The following is a 19,648-nucleotide window of genomic DNA, read 5'->3' as shown; positions in this document are numbered from 1 at the left end:
CCAGACTGGAGTTCCTAAAGATGTGAGCGCCATGCACTTTTCCTGACCATCACACTTTGATGTCAATGAAATGGCCCCTGTGATCCATGAGCACTTGCAACACCATTGAGAAGTATCCCTTTTGGTTTATGTACTTTTTGGCAGGGTGGTCGGGTGCCAAGATAGGGATATGCATTTCGTCTATCGCCCCACCGCAGTTAGGGAACCCCATCACGGGTAAACCATCCACTATGTCCTGCACGTTTCCCAGAGTCACTATCCTTCTCAGCAGAAATCTGATTGCCCTGGCAACTTGGATCACAACAGAACCCACGGTAGATTTACCCTCTCCAAAATGATTCCCCACTGACCGGTAGAAGTCTGGAATTGCAAGCTTCCACAGAGCTATCGCCACTCACTTCTCCGCTGTCAGAGCAGCTCTTACTTTAGTATCGCTGTGATTCAGGGCTGGGGAAAGCTCTTCACACAGTTCCACCAAAGTGGCCTTACGCATTCGAAAGTTCTGTAGCCACTACTCATCATCCCATAGCTGCATAACTATGCATTCCCACCAGTCAGTGCTTGTTTCCCAGGCCCAGAAGCAATGCTCCACCATTGTCAAGGTGATGCACGACTGTCACCAGCATCTGCAAATTGCTCTGTTCCATGGTTTACAGCACGGCTGCTTGTGTGGCATCACAAATGCTGCAGGATAAGGCACGAGGTGTTTGTAATGCTCACAACAATAGGGTACAGCTGAGCGGAGTCCATGCTTGCCGTGCTATGGCGTTTGCGTGTGTAACCCAGGCTTAGGAAAAAAAGGTGCGAAAAAGACTTGGTTTCTTTGCCATTGATTTCAGGGAGAGAAGGAAGGAGGGAGGGAGGTAAATGCATCATGGGACACTAACACCATGTTCCCATAACCACCGGCACAAATGTTTTGGTCCCATAAGGCATTGCAAGCCCAACCCATAATTCTACTCGGCTACATGCTCTGTGGGATAGCTACCCACAGTGCAGCTACCCAAGTCCTGCTAGTGAGGATGCACTCCGCTGACACTATGAGCGTAGTGGTGACACGCAAAATCAACTTGCTTAACTCGGAGGCTCAATGTCAACTTAAATAAAATCTGTCTAAATTAGTAGTGTAGACGTACCCTTAGTCAGCATGATGCAACTGAAGCCAAGGGGAAACCCCTCAAAACAGAGATAATCTCCTGTAGCTGGATAGATTCAGGAGGCTGCTGTTATTTCACAGGCCTCTGACTTTCCCTCTCCACCAGTGCACCACCTAAAGTACTTTAGCTGCAGAATGTAGGGTGCCAGATACTCAGCAACACCAGTGTAAATCCAGATTGACTCCATTGACTTCAGAGGATTTACTGGAATTACACATGTGAAACTGAGATCTAAAGCTGGCCATGCAGTCAGATATTGTGGCTGGATTTGAAGTTTGAGGATTTGTGTTTGTAAAGAACCTCCCAAGTAAAGCTGTAGGAGTTGGTTCATTGCCAGATTTTGCCACCAGAACCGGCACCCCAGATTCAACTTGTGCAGCTTCCATACACTGACTGCTGCAGAGTTCAGCTAGCCCTGCACATGCCACTAGAGGTGAACAAGGGAGCAGATTTTTGCTTCAGCTTAAAATCTGTGCACATAAAAAAAAATGCTTCCCAGTTCTTCACATTTTACCTGCTCCAGGTATCTGAATTTTAGACACATTCAATAATTATTTAATGGACGTGCTAGTACAAATTATATGGTGTGATGATTTTTTAAAAATGACTTCTCAAATCCGGACATGCAAAATTTGTTTAAACATATATTTGTTAGCCACAATTTGACTTAGCTCTACATGACATTTGGCACTATCCCTCAAGTAATCAGATCAACTTCAGCAATGCAATCTGTTTGCTAGCTATTCAGTGAGGTTCCAGTGACATCTAGTGTTACAAATGAAAACTGTGCACATCGTAGTATATACAAGTTTAAAGTGCAAATATTGGTGCTATTGTATAACCCGGTATATAGTCATACTCTTATTCACTGCTTGAACAAACATGGAATGAGCAATATAAATATGAGTTCTCTGGGTTCACAAGATTAGTTAGTATTCCCATGTTTTTCTCCCTCCACAGGAAATTCATTTTACAGAAACCAAACCCGTTTGTCTCACTAAAGGGGAGCTGATGCTATGGGGAAGCCTGAGCTTTGTACTAAGGATACAAGAAGCTCTTAGCAGTAGTAATTAATATTGTGCCAGTAGGATAAACGTGATGACCTGGGAAACTATGGGTTGGTTAGCCTGAGATCAGTCCTGGGCAAAATCATGGAAAGGTTGATATGGGGAACAAATCAGTAAAGGATTAAAAGATGGTAGAATGATTAATGCCAAGCAACATGATTTTAAGGCACATATGACGTGTCAACCAAACTTGATGATTTTTTTTTTTTAAACGGGAAGAAAAGTCTGGTTAGTAAAAACAATTGTATTGCCAGGCATTTGATTAGCCCTGCATGACATTCTGCTTTTAAAAAATGAGTAGTAGACAAAGTCAATGTAGTCGATATTAAATGGATGAACCCTGGTTAACTGATAGCTCACAAAAAGTAATTGTAAGTGGGGAATTGACATTGAATGGGCATGTTTCTGGGGGGCTCCCACAGGACTCTGTTTTTAGTCCAATGCTATTCAATAACTTTATCAATGATCTGTAAGAAAATATACAATCCTGTCTGATAAAATTTGTTGATGACACAAAAATCAGTGCAGTAATAAATAATGGGGACAAATCAGTTACACAGACTGACTTGGTTTGCTTGAGAAGGTGGGCTCATTTGAACAACACGCATTTGAACATAGCCAAATGCAGGGTCATACATCTAGGAATATAGAATGTAGATCCCACTTATAAGACTGGGGGTTGTGGGGAGACTGTATCCTGGAAAGCAGTGACTCTGAAAAGACCTTAGGATTCTTGGCAGATAGCGAATTGAACATGAGCGCCCAGTATAATGCTGTAGCTAAGCAGGAGAATGTGTCCTCAGAGGTATAAATATGGGAATATAAAGAAGGAATAGGAAGGTGAATGGGACACTGGTGAGACCATTACTGAACTACTGTGTCCAGTGCTGGGCCCACATTTCTAAAAGGATATTGAAAAATAGAAGGGGGTTCAGAAAAGAGGTACAAGAGTGATTTGAGGTTTGGAATATGGTGAGAGACTAAAGCAGCTCAATTTATTTAGTTTATCCAAGAGCAAGTAAAGAGATGACTCAATCAGGGTCCCCTCTATTCGGCACTGGTGAGGCCACATCTGGAAAATTGCATCCAGCTTTGGTCCCCCCACTACAGAAAGGATGTGGACAAATTGGAGAGAGTCCAGCGGAGGGCAACAAAAATGATTAGGGGGCTGGGGCACATGACTTACGAGGAGAGGCTGAGGGAACTGGGCTTATTTAGTCTGCAGAAAAGAAGAGTGAGGGGGGATTTGACAGCAGCCTTCAACTACCTGAAGGGGGGGTTCCAAAGAGGATGGAGTTAGGCTATTCTCAGTGGTGGCAGATGACAGAACAAGGAGTAATGGTCTCAAGCTGCAGTGGGGGAGGCCCAGGTTGGATATAAGGAAAAACTATTTCATGAGGAGGGTGGTGAAGCACTGGAATGGGTTACCTAGGTAGGTGGTGGAATCTCCATCCTTAGAGGTTTTTAAGGTCAGGCTTGACAAAGCCCTGGCTGGGATGATTTAGTTGGGGTTGGTCCTGCTTTGAGCAGGGGGTTGGACTAGATGACCTCTTGAGGTCCCTTCCAACCCTAATCTTCTATGATTCTAGGATTCTATAAGTAATCTAGCACAAAGAGGCATAATGAGAGCTTATAGTTAAGAGTACAGGAGTACTTGTGGCACCTTAGAGACTACCAAATTTATTAGAACATAAGCTTTCGTGGGCTACAGCCCACTTCATTGGATGCATAGAATGGAACATATAGTAAGAAGATATATATATATACATACAGATAAGTTGGAAGTTGCCATACAAACTGTGAGAGGCTAATTAGTTAAGTTGAGCTATTATCAGCAGGAGAAAAAAGCTTTTGTAGTGATAATCAAGATGGCGCATTCTATGCATCCGATGAAGTGAGCTATAGCCCACAAAAGCTTATGCTCTACTAAATTTGTTAGTCTCTAAGGTGCCACAAGTACTCCTGTTCTTTTTGCGGATACAGACTAACACGGCTGCTACTCTGAAACCTATAGTTAAGAGCTGCAAATAGATAAATTCAGACGAGAAATAAGCTACACATTTTTAACAGTGAGCGTAATTAACTATTGGAACAACTTACCTGGTGACATGGTGAATTCTCCATCACTTGGGGGTGGGGGAGGAGAGAAAACCTTTTGTAGTGATAAACACCCATTTTTTCATGGTCTGTGTGTATAAAAACATCGTCACTGTATTTTCCACTTTATACATCCGATGAAGTGAGCTGTAGCTCACGAAAGCTCATGCTCAAATAAATTGGTTAGTCTCTAAGGTGCCACAAGTCCTCCTTTTCTTTTTGCGAATACAGACTAACACGGCTGTTACTCTGAAACCCATCACTTGATGTCTGTGAATCAGGACTGGATGTCTTTCTAGATGCTATGCTATAGCTGTAGTTATGGGCTGGATGCAGAAATTACCGGGTGAGGTTCTGTCATGGACTCACAGGTCGTGCCTACTCTTGGCCCTGTGCGGTCCCTGGGGGGAACCCCCTTCAGTGTGACAGCCCTTCTCGGGGTCCACTCTCTCTCGGGGGTTAAGCCCCTCCGCCTCCTGGAACTGCACCTTTCTGAGCCTTAGCATGCCCATCTCTCACCATAGGCCCCCTCAGGGAGTCCACTCGCTCTGGACCCCCAGGTCCTCCCATCCCAGAGGGAATAATGCAACCCTGTTCTCTAGACCGGAGTGACTCTCAGCCGGCATAAAACAGGAGGGAGTATAGAGCGTCTGAACACAGCATAGGAAACTCTCAGGGACCTCAGGCCTGGCCTCCCACAGTACAGCACAGCACATCCAAGTCTCCCCTGCATCCAGATGGGCTCTGCCTGCTTTCTCTCTCTAGTCCCAAGGCCCACTGCTTCCCAGCTGGGCATCTGATATCACCTCCACTAAGTCTTGCCTCTGTCCATTGTTTTCTATCCTGGTAAAAGGGTTTCCTGGGCCTCCTCTCCTCTCTTCCATCCTCTGGCCCACTCTGGCTGGAACTGGCGGGTCAGGTCACCAGGATCCTCTCTTCCCAGCCCATTGTCCTCCCACTGGCCAGAACCGTCTGTGACTCCTGAGCTGGGCCTCCCGGTCACCAGGTCACCAGTTGCTGAGGTATCCATTCTCCAGGCCATTGGCTGGGGTCCCACGTTCCATTGCCTGTCCTCTGTAACAACAAACTCCCTCTCCCATCACCTCGTTAAACCAGTAACACCCAGGGAAACTGAGTCCCACCCCCTCTGCATGCAAACCATTGGAAACAACAAAGACAAATCAAGAAAACCCTCCACTTTGTCACATGTTCTTTGAACTGTGTTTTGGAAAAGGTCAGACTAGATGATCATGGTGGTCTCTTCTAGCCTATGAATCTAGTTATCCTAGCTCATTTTCACTGACCCTTCTAAGCAGAACGTGCAGCCAATAAAGATTTAGTCAGAGTCAAATGATTTTACTCATGATGGTCAAGCAAGGCTGAATTTATTGCAAACAAGTTCCCTGTTCCTTGGAAGAATTATCCAAAGGCTGGTGCTGGTAAAAAAAAAAAATCTCAGAAACTCACCAGAATCCAGTAATCCAGGGACAGATCTTCAGTGCTTCAGCCAAGGAGTAGTCAGCACAGCTATGAGGGTGGAAGGCAAAAGAAGCTTTTGGACACCTTTATCCTGGTCATGGAGCATCCTGGCAGCTGGGCTGGTCCACGGCATAAATTAGAGTAGTATCTAGACTATAATTTACATTAGAAAGCAACAGTCCCATGGGGCCATTCTGACAGTCAGGGACTCCCACAACCATGCCCCCTGCACTGATAGATGGGAGAGGGTGATGTAGGAGAGATTATGTTTGCTCCATATTGTCCAAGTGTGAGAGAATTAACATATATGAGAATATAGCCTTGGTATAAACTTATAATTATTTCTGGTTCAAATGGAATGACTGGGCTTTAGCCCACGAAAGCTTTTGCTCAAATAAATTTGTTAGTCTCTAAGCTGCCATAGGTACTTGTCGTTCTTTTAGTTATATTTGTCTCTGTGTGGGAGGTGACAAGGGAAGGAAACAGATTGGCCACCACTGAATGAAATATAAGTAGGAAACCTCCAATGCCATTGAGACTGTGATCTAGATATAAATAATAATTTGGTATCAATCCTACAATATTTACCCACCTAAGAGTTGATGCCACTGCCATGGATAAAAATTCTCCACTGGTGGTTTGTAACTAAACAAGCAGCTACATCCTTGAACTTCCTGTTTTAGGATTTATAAGGATTTTCTCTGTTAATCTCATGCTTTGCCTGAATTGATGACTTTAAATTGTAAGGACAGACTTACCTACTGAGAGTTTCTCAAGAGGATCTGCCTTCACAATCCCAGCCTGGTTTTCTTGTGGGGAATTGGGCTCATTTGCTGCACAGCAGGAATTGAGCTTGCTTTCTACCTGGCCAGCATCAGGGTTCTGAGAAGATCCTGGCTTTCTGGAATGAGGATTCCCGAGTTTGCTATAAATATGGAGTCCGTGTGCCATAATGAATGCATTGTGTGTATGCAAGTGTTTTCAAATCAATTTAACTTGACTTAATTTGGTTTAACCCCTCATGTAAACAAGCCCTTAACTGCAGTATTGCTGCTAATTTGTTTATTTGACATGACTTTGACCTCAATTTGATTATAGTTTAACCCTCAGTTAAAGAAGAGTTTTAGATGGTGTAACCCTTCTGCCAGGTGGAACCAGCAGCAACAAGCGTGGGGTTCAGTATCTAGGGGTTCCTTTTCAACAATACAACACAAAACCGGCTGCAGCCCCCACTCAGTGACCTGGGACAATTATACACCACCCCCTGGGCACCTTGAAGAGGCAATACTTCCTCTCTCGCAAGCATAGAGTCTGAGTGTAGCAAAACCTTTTAATAAAAGGAGGGAAGTAACTCAGCATTAATTTGGGAAAACACCGCAACTAGGGTTCATAAAAACAAACCATGAGCAAAAGACCCCCCCCAAGTCCCCCTTTCCAGCAACCCAAAAGTCCCTTTAACGTGCCCATCCCTTCTCTGCACCCCACTCACAGTTGCTGTCCTTGGCCAGTGCAGCCCCAGAGTTCAGAGGCTCTGCAGAGTTCACCTCCCATCCTCTGTGTGGGGGCGGGGATGGAGGCACCTTCCACACTCTGCTGCTCGGGCACTCGCTCCTTGCCCCAATGGCTGATTGGCACGCTGCTCTGCAGGGCTCTGCTCTGGCTTTCTCCACCAGCCACCCTGATGGCCGCTTGCCACGCTTCTCTGCCAGCTGCCCTGCTGGACGCTTGCCGCACCTCTCTACCAGCCGCCCGGCTGGCCACACACCAAAATGTCTTCAGCCCCACCCCCACTTAACACAACTCTCTGTGATTTCAGCTCACAGTGATTTCAGCTGTTAGTAGGGGATCCTCACTGCTGGTGCACACTGGGAAGTCTCTTGCACTAGAGACACTGTCCCAAAGTAGGTCTAATACTTAGACCTAGGTATCAGTGATTTCAGCTCTTCAGCATGTAACAAGACTCTCAATTGAATCTAAATCAGCTCTTTTATTATACCATGGAGAGAGAAAGGGTATCTGGCTGGTGAATCTTGCCCACATGCTCAAGGTTCAGCTGATCACCATATTTGGGGTTGGGAAGGAATTTTCCTCCAGAGCAGATTGGAAGAGGCCCTGGGGGTTTTTCGCCTTCCGCTGCAGCATGGGGCACGGGTCACTTGCTGGAAGATTCTCTGCACCTTGAAGTCTTTAAACCATGATTTGAGGACTTCAATAGCTCAGACATAGGTGAGAGGTTTATTGCAGGAGTAGGTGGGTGAGATTCGGTGGCCTGCATTGTGCAGGAGGTCAGACTAGATGATCATAATGGTCCCTTCTGACCTTAATATCTATGAATCAATGAATCTATAAATGGTGCCTAGGACCCTTAAACAGGGCCCACACCACCAGGTACAGATCCCTATCCCCACCCTCTTACAACTCATTGGGCTTTGGAACCCATGTCCCCTGCCTAGCGAGTGCCATTCAGTTAAGGGGGAGTCCCTCCATTGGGATATCCCAGGTACAGTTCTGCTGCCCATGGTTCACACAAGAAGGATAACAACCCTTTATTACTCTGTGACGTTCCCCTTGGGTGTTATCTGGACCGGTGATCTGCTAGGTCACTCCAATCCTTGACTCTGGGAGCCATACTTACCCTGCCTTGCTGTGAGAACCCCCACTCCTGGGCTGTTCACGCACAGCCTCTGGCGTATAAGCTGCTCCTCGGATTTTTGTAACCGAATGACACTAGGCAATATCTCCGGTCCCAGATACAACCCTAGGAACCTTCATCTTGCAGTGCCCAGTTATGCCCGCTGGACACTGAAAGCTTATATGAGTTAGTACATATCAATTACTTTGTTAAATTGACAAAGCTTGTTCTCCCAAGGGGAGTTTCTGACACACGTCAAACCAAACACACTGCTTTAGGTAGAATAAACAAACAGATTTATTAACTATAAAGATAGATTTTTAAGTGATTATAAGTCAAAGCATAACAAGTCAGATTTGGTCAAATGAAATAAAAGCAAAACGCATTCTGAGCTGATCTTAACACTTTCAACGCCCTTTCAAACTTAGATGCTTCTCACCACAGGCTGTCTGGTTGCTCTTCAGCCAGGCTCTCGCTTTTGATCAGAGCTTCAGTCACTTGGTGTGGTGTCTGTAGATGTAGGTGGAAGAGAGAGGACGAGCATGGCAAATGTCTCTCCCTTTCTTCCCTCTTGGCTTTGTCCTCCCGCACCACCCTGCTTCAGAGTCAGGTGAGCATTACCTCATCGCAGTCCCAAACTGACCAAATGATGTGGGGAGTGACTCACTGAGAGTCTAAGAAATCCTTTGTTGCTGTCTAGGCCAGCGTTCTTTGTTCCTGTGAGGCTGGGCTGGTTTTGTCCCATATCTGCCCTGATGAGGTGTGAAGTGCCTCTCTGCTCTTGGAGAGTTTTTGTCTGGGCTTATTTTAAGCCATGAGGACACATTTTCATAACTATATACATGAAATTATAACATTACTGTAACAATTACTATAATATCACTATAACAACAATGTTATGTGTGTATCATGAGCATTCCAAAGACACCCAACATGACAAATTTTGTATTGGATACTACACAATCATTTTACAAGGATGAACATGGGAGCGCTGGGTGTTCCCCTGAGGTAGAGAGTGTCACATAGTTCTGCCCCAATAACAAAGGAGACTGAGTATCCAACACCAGCTGAAAGTGATCATTTGGGCAAGCAATCCCATCATGCTGAGCACGTAGGCAGCGTGGGTGTGTCCATGCAGCCGGAATTAGCTTCTGAAGTCTTTTTCCACAGCTGACCACTAGATGTCAAGGGAGAGCTCATTCAGACTCTGCTTACAGTGGTTTTTGTTTTAGGGATAGGATTTATTGATATTATTTTTAATAACATTTATATCAAGGAGTCATTTTTCTTTCCACTAGCAATCCAGGTTGGAACCATTGAAAATCTTTGTCCGTAGTCATTGAGTCACCTAGGAGTCTAGTTAGTGTCTCTAAGTTAACCCTATGATGTTCACACAAGGATCGTCCCAGGCAGGATGTGTCTGGCTCCACTGGATTTAGTTTTGCTTTGCAACATCAGAGTGGTGCAAAGAAGCTGAATGGTGCAGAACCAGGCTCATAAGATACTGACTGAAACTGGTAAAAGACTAAAATTGAGGAAATAAGTTAATTTAAGATAACAGTGGTCTCCAGGGGACAGTGTTATCTTCATAAAGAGCAAGATCACAGTGTCACCCTTGCTGATGGGGGTTGTGAGTGCTCAGTTGCACTCAGGCACCCATGTTAGTTGCTCCATGGACTCTTTTCTCCAGTTACAGCTATTTCAGCTGGGGGGCAACTTCAGGCTGCCCTTACATATGCTGCATGATGGATTGATCCTCAGCATCTCCAGAATCAGGCAGCTGCAAGCACAGGTGCTGGAACTAGACGATGCTGCCTCACCCCCTGGCTTGAAGTGGTTTCCATTATAGACAGGCTTCACAGTTTGGTTCAATGGCTCTCAGCACCCCCACTATAAAAATTGTTCCAGCACTCTGGCAGCAAGTCAATTCCCTGCTCTGCCTACACTGGCCCTACGGCTGATGCAGGGAAGAATTAGGGCCTATGGCTCCTGACTGGAATTATCTCTGGCTCTGATTGGTCTGGTTGCTGAATATGGAGAGCAAAGGGAGAACATATCCTCTATTTTTTGTAGAGATTCCAGCTATTATGCTTGCCTCAACAACACATGTAATCATTACTAATATAACACTTTGTAACAGCTGCACTTTGTAAAGAAACTCAGCCTCTCACCCCCATCCCTGCGTGTCTGCCACTATCTTCCCCATTTCACAGCAGGGCAATCGGAGGTACAGAAAGGTAAAGTAAATTGCCTCATGTACCAGAGGGTGAAACCACACCACTGATGCCCCATATAAACCCTTAGCGCAATGATTAAATAGCCCTGCACATGGGTTGTCTGATCTTTGGCCAGATGTAGCCCAAGGATTTCTACCAGAGTGCATCAATGGTAGAAGCTGAATTAGGAGCTCAGACTCTGTTTGTACCTACTAGCTCACAGCCCAGCTCAAGTTCCCCCTTCTAGTAGTGCCTAATCTACAGAGCCACCATTTTAGCACGAAGGTACGCTCGTTGGACAGTTCCCAGGCAGAACCTCAATCTCAACTCCAGGTGGTGTAGTGGGTGTCAACAAGCTTCCAACAGCACCCAGGCCTATCTCATGACACATCCAGCAATCCAGCCCCCTGGCTTTGGCCTTCCCACCACCTTTGGGTAAGTTTCAATTACTGCTGATTTGGGGCGATCGGCTCTGCTGCTAATGACTGTAAGTGGGGCTTTGGTAATTCCTCCTTTGCTGTTGTGGCCAGTTAGAAGAAGTAGGCCACATACTTCCAGGCTGCACCCATCTGGCAAGGACAGCCTGGCTCCTTCACGGTCTTGCACAATGCTTTTCCCGCAGCTACTGAAGACAGACTAACACGTTTGATTTGATTGTCTATATAGATGCAATTGCTCTTTTTCGCTATCTGTGCCTAATTCTCACTTTCCTTGCCAGACTCATTGTCTGGGGATGAATGTATTGTAGACTACTCTGCGAATTACACATACAGATACAGATCACAAGGGCAGGTGATGATTTTTGTTTGCTTCTTGAAGTGGAATTGTGTGTACAGCAATCCTGGCTGGGCCTGCTCCTGTTATACAAACCCCTCCCCTTTGATTTCAGTGTGACTGCACTATATGAGAATGGACTGCTAAGCCAGTCTCTCACTTAAGCAAAGCCACTGTTTATTCCAAGGCTAACTGCTCACATCTGCTGCCGTGACCAAATCTGCCTCAGCTTCTAGCTATTGCTCCTTTTGCAGCAGCACCAATTTCATACAGAAGTTCTTGGGAACATGCTTTGCAGAGGTGTATGGAAACATGTGGTTTTAGTTTGGCTACAGGGAGGGGCAGTTAAACAGCAGAATGAGCCTGATCTTCTGGTCTGAGTTGGAGGGGCTGAGGAATAAAATGAGAAAAAGAGCATGGGCATGTGACTGTATGGTGGAAACTCCACTGTGCCTTGTCATTCCTACAGGCAGCCTCCTGGTAAAAGTTACTTCAATGCTAATGAAAAGTGCTGGATTAGCCCCAAACCCTTTTAAACCCAAGAACGGGTAGAAGGCAGGCAGCATAAGTGCAAATTTCTCCACAGTGACAGGCCAACGTACCTCACCCCGCCTATTGCAGACAAGAGAGTACTGCATTCTTCATGTCCACCCAATGGCTGCCTAGTCTGCTGAGAATTGGCCAAAGGAGGGTGCCAATCAAGGTAGTGTAGCCACCGATCCGTTTGGAAGTGGCATCAGACCAATAGCCTATTTCACACAGCTAACTTCTGCATGTATGGAAGAGAACCCTTTCTTCTTTACATGTCTGTATATATTTCAGGCCCTACAATATGTAGCTTAGCAAATATGTATAATGCAAAATGTCGTCTGCATTTATCTAAGTGTCAGAATAGCTATTTAGACTGTGGCTAAAGGGACATGGATAGGTCTTCTTTTTAGCCCAAGAAATAGATTGCTTAGATATTTTCTTGACATTATTTCAATGAAAACAGCCAAAATAGTCACAAGAAATAAGCCTTACAGTTTCACTAACCCAAGGTATTATGAATGATACAGGTGAAGGCATTGATTAGTATCTATATTTGGGGAGAAGAATTTCAGAGTTAGCTGCATGCCCCTGCACCCATACACTGATTCATCCCTAAGTTAGACATGCACATAACCCATGTGTAGGCAAATGTTATGCTCACAGTGCTGGTTCAGCAATACCACTTGGCACATACACAGGTATGTGTGTTTGGAACAGGGGCCCGTCTTTAAAAAAAATCTGGTCCAGGATTTTTAACCCGACAGTGTCCCTTCAAGACCTGAGCACCCCCAGGCTACAAAAAAGACTCTCTTCTGTACATCTTTTATTTTTATTATTAAACTCAAAATCTTTAAAACTGTTCAACAAAATATCATACAAATTGCCATTGGATAATAGCATTTGTGAAGCAATGCATTGCTGCTCCGGTAAAATGGCTTCAGTTAGCACAATTTATATTATTTGCCCAAACTTCCTTAAGTCCATCATGGTCCTTCCACGATGAAGAAAAAAGTTACACTGCTGCACGCACATCGACAGAGTTCTTAGGCTGACACAATGGTGGTTTGTTGTTCAGCATGTGTCACAATCCAGGGATGCCAATATTCGGCCTAGAGCATCTGAACGTTGCCATTTCTCATATGATATCAGTATCATCATGGGTCACATTATTCATGATTACTCACAACATTGCAATGCTTTCAAAGTAACAGGAAAACTAACATCAAAAGTAGCAGACACATTACATTTGTTGCATCATTATTGACATTCTTATTTTCAATAGATTTGTTGCCTAATATGCATGTTATGTGCTTTAAAACTGCTGGCATGGTTATGTAGATTAACTAATGAATTCAGTCAGACAAATCATCTGGCCATTATTTAAACATTCACAATTTTGAGAAAACGTGTACAGCTGATAGCACTGATGGATATTCTAACTGCAGCTGAGAAGCCAGCACAATAACTGCCTTCCAAATACTGGTAGTAAGTTTCATGATGGGATGAGATCAGACTGTCACAGTATGTTTTATTTAATAAGCTGTAGTAGTAAGTATTTGCCATAAATACTGCAGACCCCATTTATGAATCATGGGAGGGTTTGCAAGTTTACAAACTAACATTGATAGAGAATTTAAAACCAAAAGACATTTCCAAGCGGAATAAAAGTCTCTCACAGTTACTGGCTCTTTTTCATCCATGCGTGCTTTGCACACAGTTCATAAAGAGAAGGCTTACTGTGCATCGATGCATACCAGCCTATGGATGAGACATTGCCAGATAAATTGTGGGATGAGATACAAGATACAATGGACAATACATGGGTTCTTAAAGAAAGTTACTCTGTCACCATTTGAATTTACAACTAGAACTGTTCAGTAAGGGGGAATGACTTCTGATACTTTCTACAGTATACGTGAAGATACAGCTGTCAGATGTGCTAATCCTGCTATTTTAGGTATCAGTAACAGTAATTGGAACTGAAGTATTAACCCAGGGTGGAAACACTATCATGCTGTCATAGGGCCCAATCCTGCACCACTAAAATCAAAGTGAGTTTTACCGTTGACTTCAGCAGGAGCACAATTAGGGCCATGATGTTCTGTGGCCACCCTACACATACAGAATCCATGGTTAATGGCAGTAACAGAACCAGGGCCTTTGGCTCCCAAAAAGAGAAGCTAAGGCAGCATTGCCACTAACTCAGGCCCTAATTCAGCAACATGCAATCCCAGTGGAAGCCAATGGGACCTGTCATGTGCTTAAGGTTGTGTGTGTTGCTGAATGGAGGCCAAACTCAGCAGAAGGTACTTAAAAACATTAGAACAGTCTGGACAATAGTGCACCCTAGTACAGCAGTGACTCCGTACATGGATTAACAAACTAACTCACTACAGTTTTGTCTCCAGCTAACAAGAAGGTAACCTGCATTATCAATACAGCAGTTCTGAAAGTTTATACCAAGAAAAACATCAGGGGCCGAACTCATCACTGATGTAATTCTACTGAAGTCAATAGTGTTACCCAAGAAATTAATTTGGCCTTAGGTATTGGGGTGTGGCCTCAGGTACTGTGCTTATAGTGGTCTGAAAACAGTGGGTGGTTATCAAAGCTACTGGTCTAAGATTATGATAAGACAGTGCCTAAAATGCACCCCCTCTTTGTGAGCTGGCTTGATTTAGACTTTTTCCCCAGTCTGTGGCCCTTGTGACATCTCCCATTCCTCACACAAACACAAACACTTTGGGTGTATGTAACTGACAACTTTCATAAATAATCGTATTTTTGTATGCAGTTTGTTGTAGCTGCGTTGGTCCCAGAATATTAGAGACAAGGTGAGTGAGGCTGAAATAAAGGAGAGCTCTGTGTAAGCTTGTCTCTCTCACCAACAGAAGTTGGTCCAATAAAAGATATTACCTCACCCACCTTGTCTCTCTAGTAATCATATTTTGTGTACTACACCTTTACATTTCTAGGAGTCCACAGGCTGCAACTGCCATTTTGTGAGCAGAGTTGATACAGCATGTTACAGAAAATACACAATGCCTGTCACTTTAAGTCACTTTTTTCCTTTTTTTATTTGATTTGTTTTCTCTTAAAATGAAATTAATAATTCAGATTGAAAACTTGTAGTTGCACTATGTGTAAATAAATTGGCCTTGTATTCAGAGCTGGCCTTACCATGAGGCGAACTGAGGCGGCCGCCTCAGGTGCCAGACTGTGTGTGTGGGGGGGCGCCACTAGGACGCAGAGTTTCAAAGTTTTGGCCCAAGCAAGGGGGTATGGGGGTGTCATTTGAGCTCTCTGCCTCAGGTGCCAAAATGTTGTGGGCCGGCCCTGCTTGTATTAAATCTAAGCTTCTGTACCTAAGGTGGGATTGCAAGAAAAATGAAGAGGCAATAGGATACAATTTCTGATTTATTCCACCTTTGATTTACTACATACTTATTCATCAAGATAATAGCTAGATGGAGGAGACATAGTACAACTGGACTGTGCTACCCTCACAGCATCTCACCCCTTTGCAAGGCACAGCACACTGGTGGGAGTTGCCATGTCCTACATCTTTTGTAGGAACAAACTCATTGGTGGTGTTTGGTGTGAGGTAGCCAGAAAAGCAGAGTAAGGCTCCAGTCCTGCCTGCACTAAAACTTTCCTCACTTGAATAGCACTGCTGACTTCAGTGGGGCTACTCACATGAGTCAAGCCCAACGCCTGTGTAAGCCTGTGCCAGGACGTGTTACAGGAGCATCCTCAGTGGTGGTGCAAGCACAGCATCGCACAGGTATCAATCAGATCTATGTCTACATCAGCAATATGTCTGTGGATCAATAGGTTTTATAAAATATAGGGCTATAGAAACAAGTGATTTATAATATGCAAAATATATGGAAAAGTTTCCACTTACCTAATATTTAAAATATAATTTCAGTGCTGACGGTATATTTGTAATATAGTCTCTAATAAAAATATAGGTGTTTCCTATATGGTAGGCGTATGGCAATCCTGGACTATGTTAGGTTGTTCTCTTTTTCCTTCTTGGTTCCTCTGCCTTTAGCTGCCTGCCTGTCACAACTGCTTTCTGCTGTACAAGTGCAATCAGCCTTCCCAGTGCCCTCTGTGAACCTGTGTGGAGACAGTTACTTGATCAGGGCCTTATTCTGGACTGTTGAGTACTAAGATCTAATTTGCCTCTCTACATTTGGCCAAACATATTCCCTTACTCTCGCAGCCAAGAGGGGTCTCAGAAGAAAAATTTAAAAGTTCAAATAAATCCAAACATTGGGAAATACCTTGCTTTAAAACAATGTAAAACTACAAATGATGTCTTTATTAAGGGTGTTCCAAACCATACAGAAAGGACCATGGTCCATTGTAGCTGTTCAGGTGGGAGATGCATACTGTATACTAGAGGCCCACTTTGTGGCTGGGAAAACTGGTGGGCATTTAATGGTAAAAGCATGCCCCCCACAGTTCCAGCCTGTTAAAATCATCTTGTCACACAGGAACTCAATGTTACTCAATGGGATTCATTCTGTAATGTAGAAATTGTATATGGAAAAGTATATTCTTCTCCTCTAATGTATATCGGCTTGATGCTCCTCTGGCTGGTGTATATTAGAAGCAACTCCATGAAATTCAATGGAGTAACACCAGTTTACATAAGAGAAAAATCAGGAATGTTGAGTAAAGTGGGATATATGGTTTTTAAATGAATTGGACCCTCCATTTAATATAGTAAATAAATCTGGTGTTAGTTTTCAAAATCTAAACAGAGATGTCCTGGTAGATTAGGTTTCTGCCAAAGCAAAATAAAGAGGACATTTATAAAACATGTTGTTCTATGATGGAATGGACTGAGCTTCCACTCACAATAAATGGCTTAGCAAGCTCTTGATATGGTGCTACCAGATGTAATCAAGTTTGATAGATTAAAAGCAGCAGAACTTGTGACTAGCAAACAGAAGGTTGTATATTATTCATTAACTTTAAGCAGCAGGTCTCACTCATCAGGTTTTATTAAAATATTAGCATGCTTCCAAAATGAAATAACTTCCAGTCAGTATCTCTTGGGGAGGAGAGATGGGAGTTTGTTGCATTCGGAAACGAAGCTCGGTTGGAGATGCCTTACACAATCCTTGTTCACGCAACATAGCAGAGTTGTAAAAAGCCTTCATCCAGAAAGAAGGTTTTCATTACATACAAAGTCTCTGGTTCCTATGCTGCATTCCAGATGCTGTTACATCACATTCTCAAAGAGCTGTAATGACCTCATAATATTGTCATCCTGGAAGCAATGAGAAAAACATACACTTAAGAGCGGTATTGAAAAGCTGTGTTCTTAAAGCTTTCTATGGCACTTTGCAGCACAGCCAGTACCAAATATTTATTGCTGCAGGATGTGGTGGCTACATTTTTGTAGCATCCTAGGTGAGCCTGATTCAATGTTTACAAGCTTAGACCTGGATTCAGCACAGCACTTGGGCTCATTAGGCAGCATGCAGTGTGTCTCTGTACGACTTATGCATATGCTTGAAGTTAAACACAGGTTTAAATTCTTTGCTGAATAACGAGAGACTGAAGCACATGTTTCAGTCCTTTACTGAAGTGGGGCCTGTTCTTAGCTCCGTGTGGGCAGACTTTGCAGCCTGCATGGAGCTCCATTGACTTTGAACACTTACATGTGTGCTTAACTTTACACACCTGAACTGTCCAATTGAAGTCATAGGCCTTAAACTGATGTGCAAACCGTACCCAGGGTTTACTTGATCCACCACTAAAATGCAGCTACTTTCTAATTGAAATACATGAAATCTCAAATGCCATTGATTTCCACCTCCTGAATCCAAATGACAAAATTAGGGTTATACCTGGGCAAAAACTGATTTAAAAAGTTTCTCATGAGGCAAATTTACTATAGAGCTTGATGTTTGATATGCCCAAAGCTGAGTCAAATGATAGAGCTTTATATTTCCACCCACCTGTCTCTTTAAATCCGTGACTTTGGTCTGATCTATGATGCATTGTGAACTAGCTGAGCTGCAGTGCAAGATACCAGTGATCTTAGCCTTGGTTGGCAGCCATTTATCAACGACCCAGGGAAAGGTCTGTGAGGAGGTAGCAGAGCAGACTCAACCCCTTCCCTCTTTCCCCTCTTCAGCAACAGAGGAATTTTTGCTTCTCAAAAACACTCCTTTCTCTGTCAACTTATCCCCAAGTCCTTTCCTTGAATGCCTGGGCAAGGGGAAGGAGGCAGGAGCTGAACTGAGGTTGATCCCTTGTTCTCCATGGACCAAGGAAGAGCCCCTGCACCCTACCACAGTTAAGTCTAATACTATTATACTATCAGATATTATCAATGTTTAGACAAGGGAAACAGGTTTTACTAGTCAATGGTAATGTGACATATATTTAGTCTTCAGTTGAATTGCATGATAAAGCAGAGGTCTCTAATTTTCTCTCTTCTGCGTTTAGAAGGCATGATCTCAATTTGTTCTTCTTTCAGATTAGGCCAGATTTACAAATAGAGGCTGTATATTTTGAAAAAAGAAAATAATATTTTGCTGTTAAATTAAAAACAGTTATAACACTATGCAAGTTGAATTACTGATGTTATAGCTGTGTAACGCCTAGACACACCAAGATCAGGGTCTCAATGTGAGAGGTGCTGTACAGACACAAAGTAGAAGACAGTCCCTGCCTCAAAGGGCCTAAAATCTGAACAGGCAACACTCACACAGGGTGGCTGGAAGGAAATATCTTCCTCATTTTACAGATGGGGAACAGACATACCCCAATTAAATGACTTGCCCACAGTCACACAGGGAATCTGTGGCAGAGGTGGGAATTCAGTGCCGATCTCCCAAATCCCAGTTCAGTGATTTACCCACAAGACCATCTTTCCTCTTTGAATGATATGATGCCTGAGGTTGGGCAATTGCTGCAACGGACACAGTCACAAACACCGATGGAATCATTCATGCCTATACAGATTTTGCAATATAAAACCTAGAGAAATCACCCACTGTTAATGAACACGGGAGAAACTCAATACAAATTCCACATGGTCTCTGCAGCACAATCCTTTGCATCCGCAGAAAAGAATTCCTATTGAATCTGGCCTAGAACAAGCAGTTCCTTTAGTCCCATGTAAATGCTAACTTTGTTTCCCACATCTGATCTCTCACCAGCAAACATCCATGCATGCATCTTCACTGGGCTAAGCACAGCCGGAGAGAGCAGTCATTCAGTATCATCCAACCAGAGGATGGTAGCTTATCACTTTTCCATTTACAGTACTTCCAAATCAGGTGTGCAAGGGGTGACAGTCTTCAAAACCCAACATCTAAAGGTCCAGCAGATGCCAAACATTTTTGTTCCAATTTTTATCCATCATTTACACCTGTGCAGTCTGATCTGGTAGCAATGTGCCCTCACTTTGCACAGGTATAAATGTTTACACAGGTACAATTCAGTGGAGAATCAGGGCCCCTGTTTTTAGGGCAACCACTGCTCGAATTCCCAAAAACAGAGCCTATGATAGGAACATACGCATTGCCAGACTGGATCAAGCCTAAGGTCCACCTAGTTCAGGATCTAGTCCATCCAGTCTCCAACAGAGGATAGAACCATATGATTCATAGGAAGGAGTAAGAACCCCCACAAACAGGCATATAATCTGGGATAACCTGTCTC

The 19,648-nt window shown here is 43.8% G+C and overlaps 2 protein-coding genes across 10 annotated transcripts in view; both read right to left on the bottom strand.

The window, feature by feature from the left end:
• Positions 1–5,820, bottom strand: part of GABRP (gamma-aminobutyric acid type A receptor subunit pi) — a 74,035-nt gene extending 68,215 nt beyond the window's left edge. Inside the window, exons 1-2 of the mRNA XM_074962122.1 lie at positions 5,789–5,820; positions 4,325–4,410 (exon numbers count right to left, since the gene is read on the bottom strand). The gene's annotated coding sequence lies outside the window, so the exon portion shown is untranslated. The remainder of the gene's footprint in view (positions 1–4,324; positions 4,411–5,788) is intronic.
• Positions 5,821–12,773: 6,953 nt separating this feature from the next.
• The window catches only part of KCNIP1 (potassium voltage-gated channel interacting protein 1), a 780,527-nt gene continuing 773,652 nt past the window's right edge, over positions 12,774–19,648 (bottom strand). For all 9 annotated transcript variants that reach the window (XM_074960692.1, XM_074960688.1, XM_074960691.1 and 6 more), the window contains one exon: positions 12,774–17,240. In XM_074960692.1, coding sequence (XP_074816793.1) covers positions 17,193–17,240 — 48 coding nt within the window. In that variant the 3' untranslated portion in view covers positions 12,774–17,192. The remainder of the gene's footprint in view (positions 17,241–19,648) is intronic.

This window comes from Natator depressus, chromosome 8, assembly GCF_965152275.1.
Source record: "Natator depressus isolate rNatDep1 chromosome 8, rNatDep2.hap1, whole genome shotgun sequence".
Classification (NCBI taxonomy): domain Eukaryota; kingdom Metazoa; phylum Chordata; order Testudines; family Cheloniidae; genus Natator; species Natator depressus.
The sequence above is the reverse complement of the archived record's forward strand: the minus strand, read 5'-3'. Positions and strand labels throughout refer to the sequence as shown.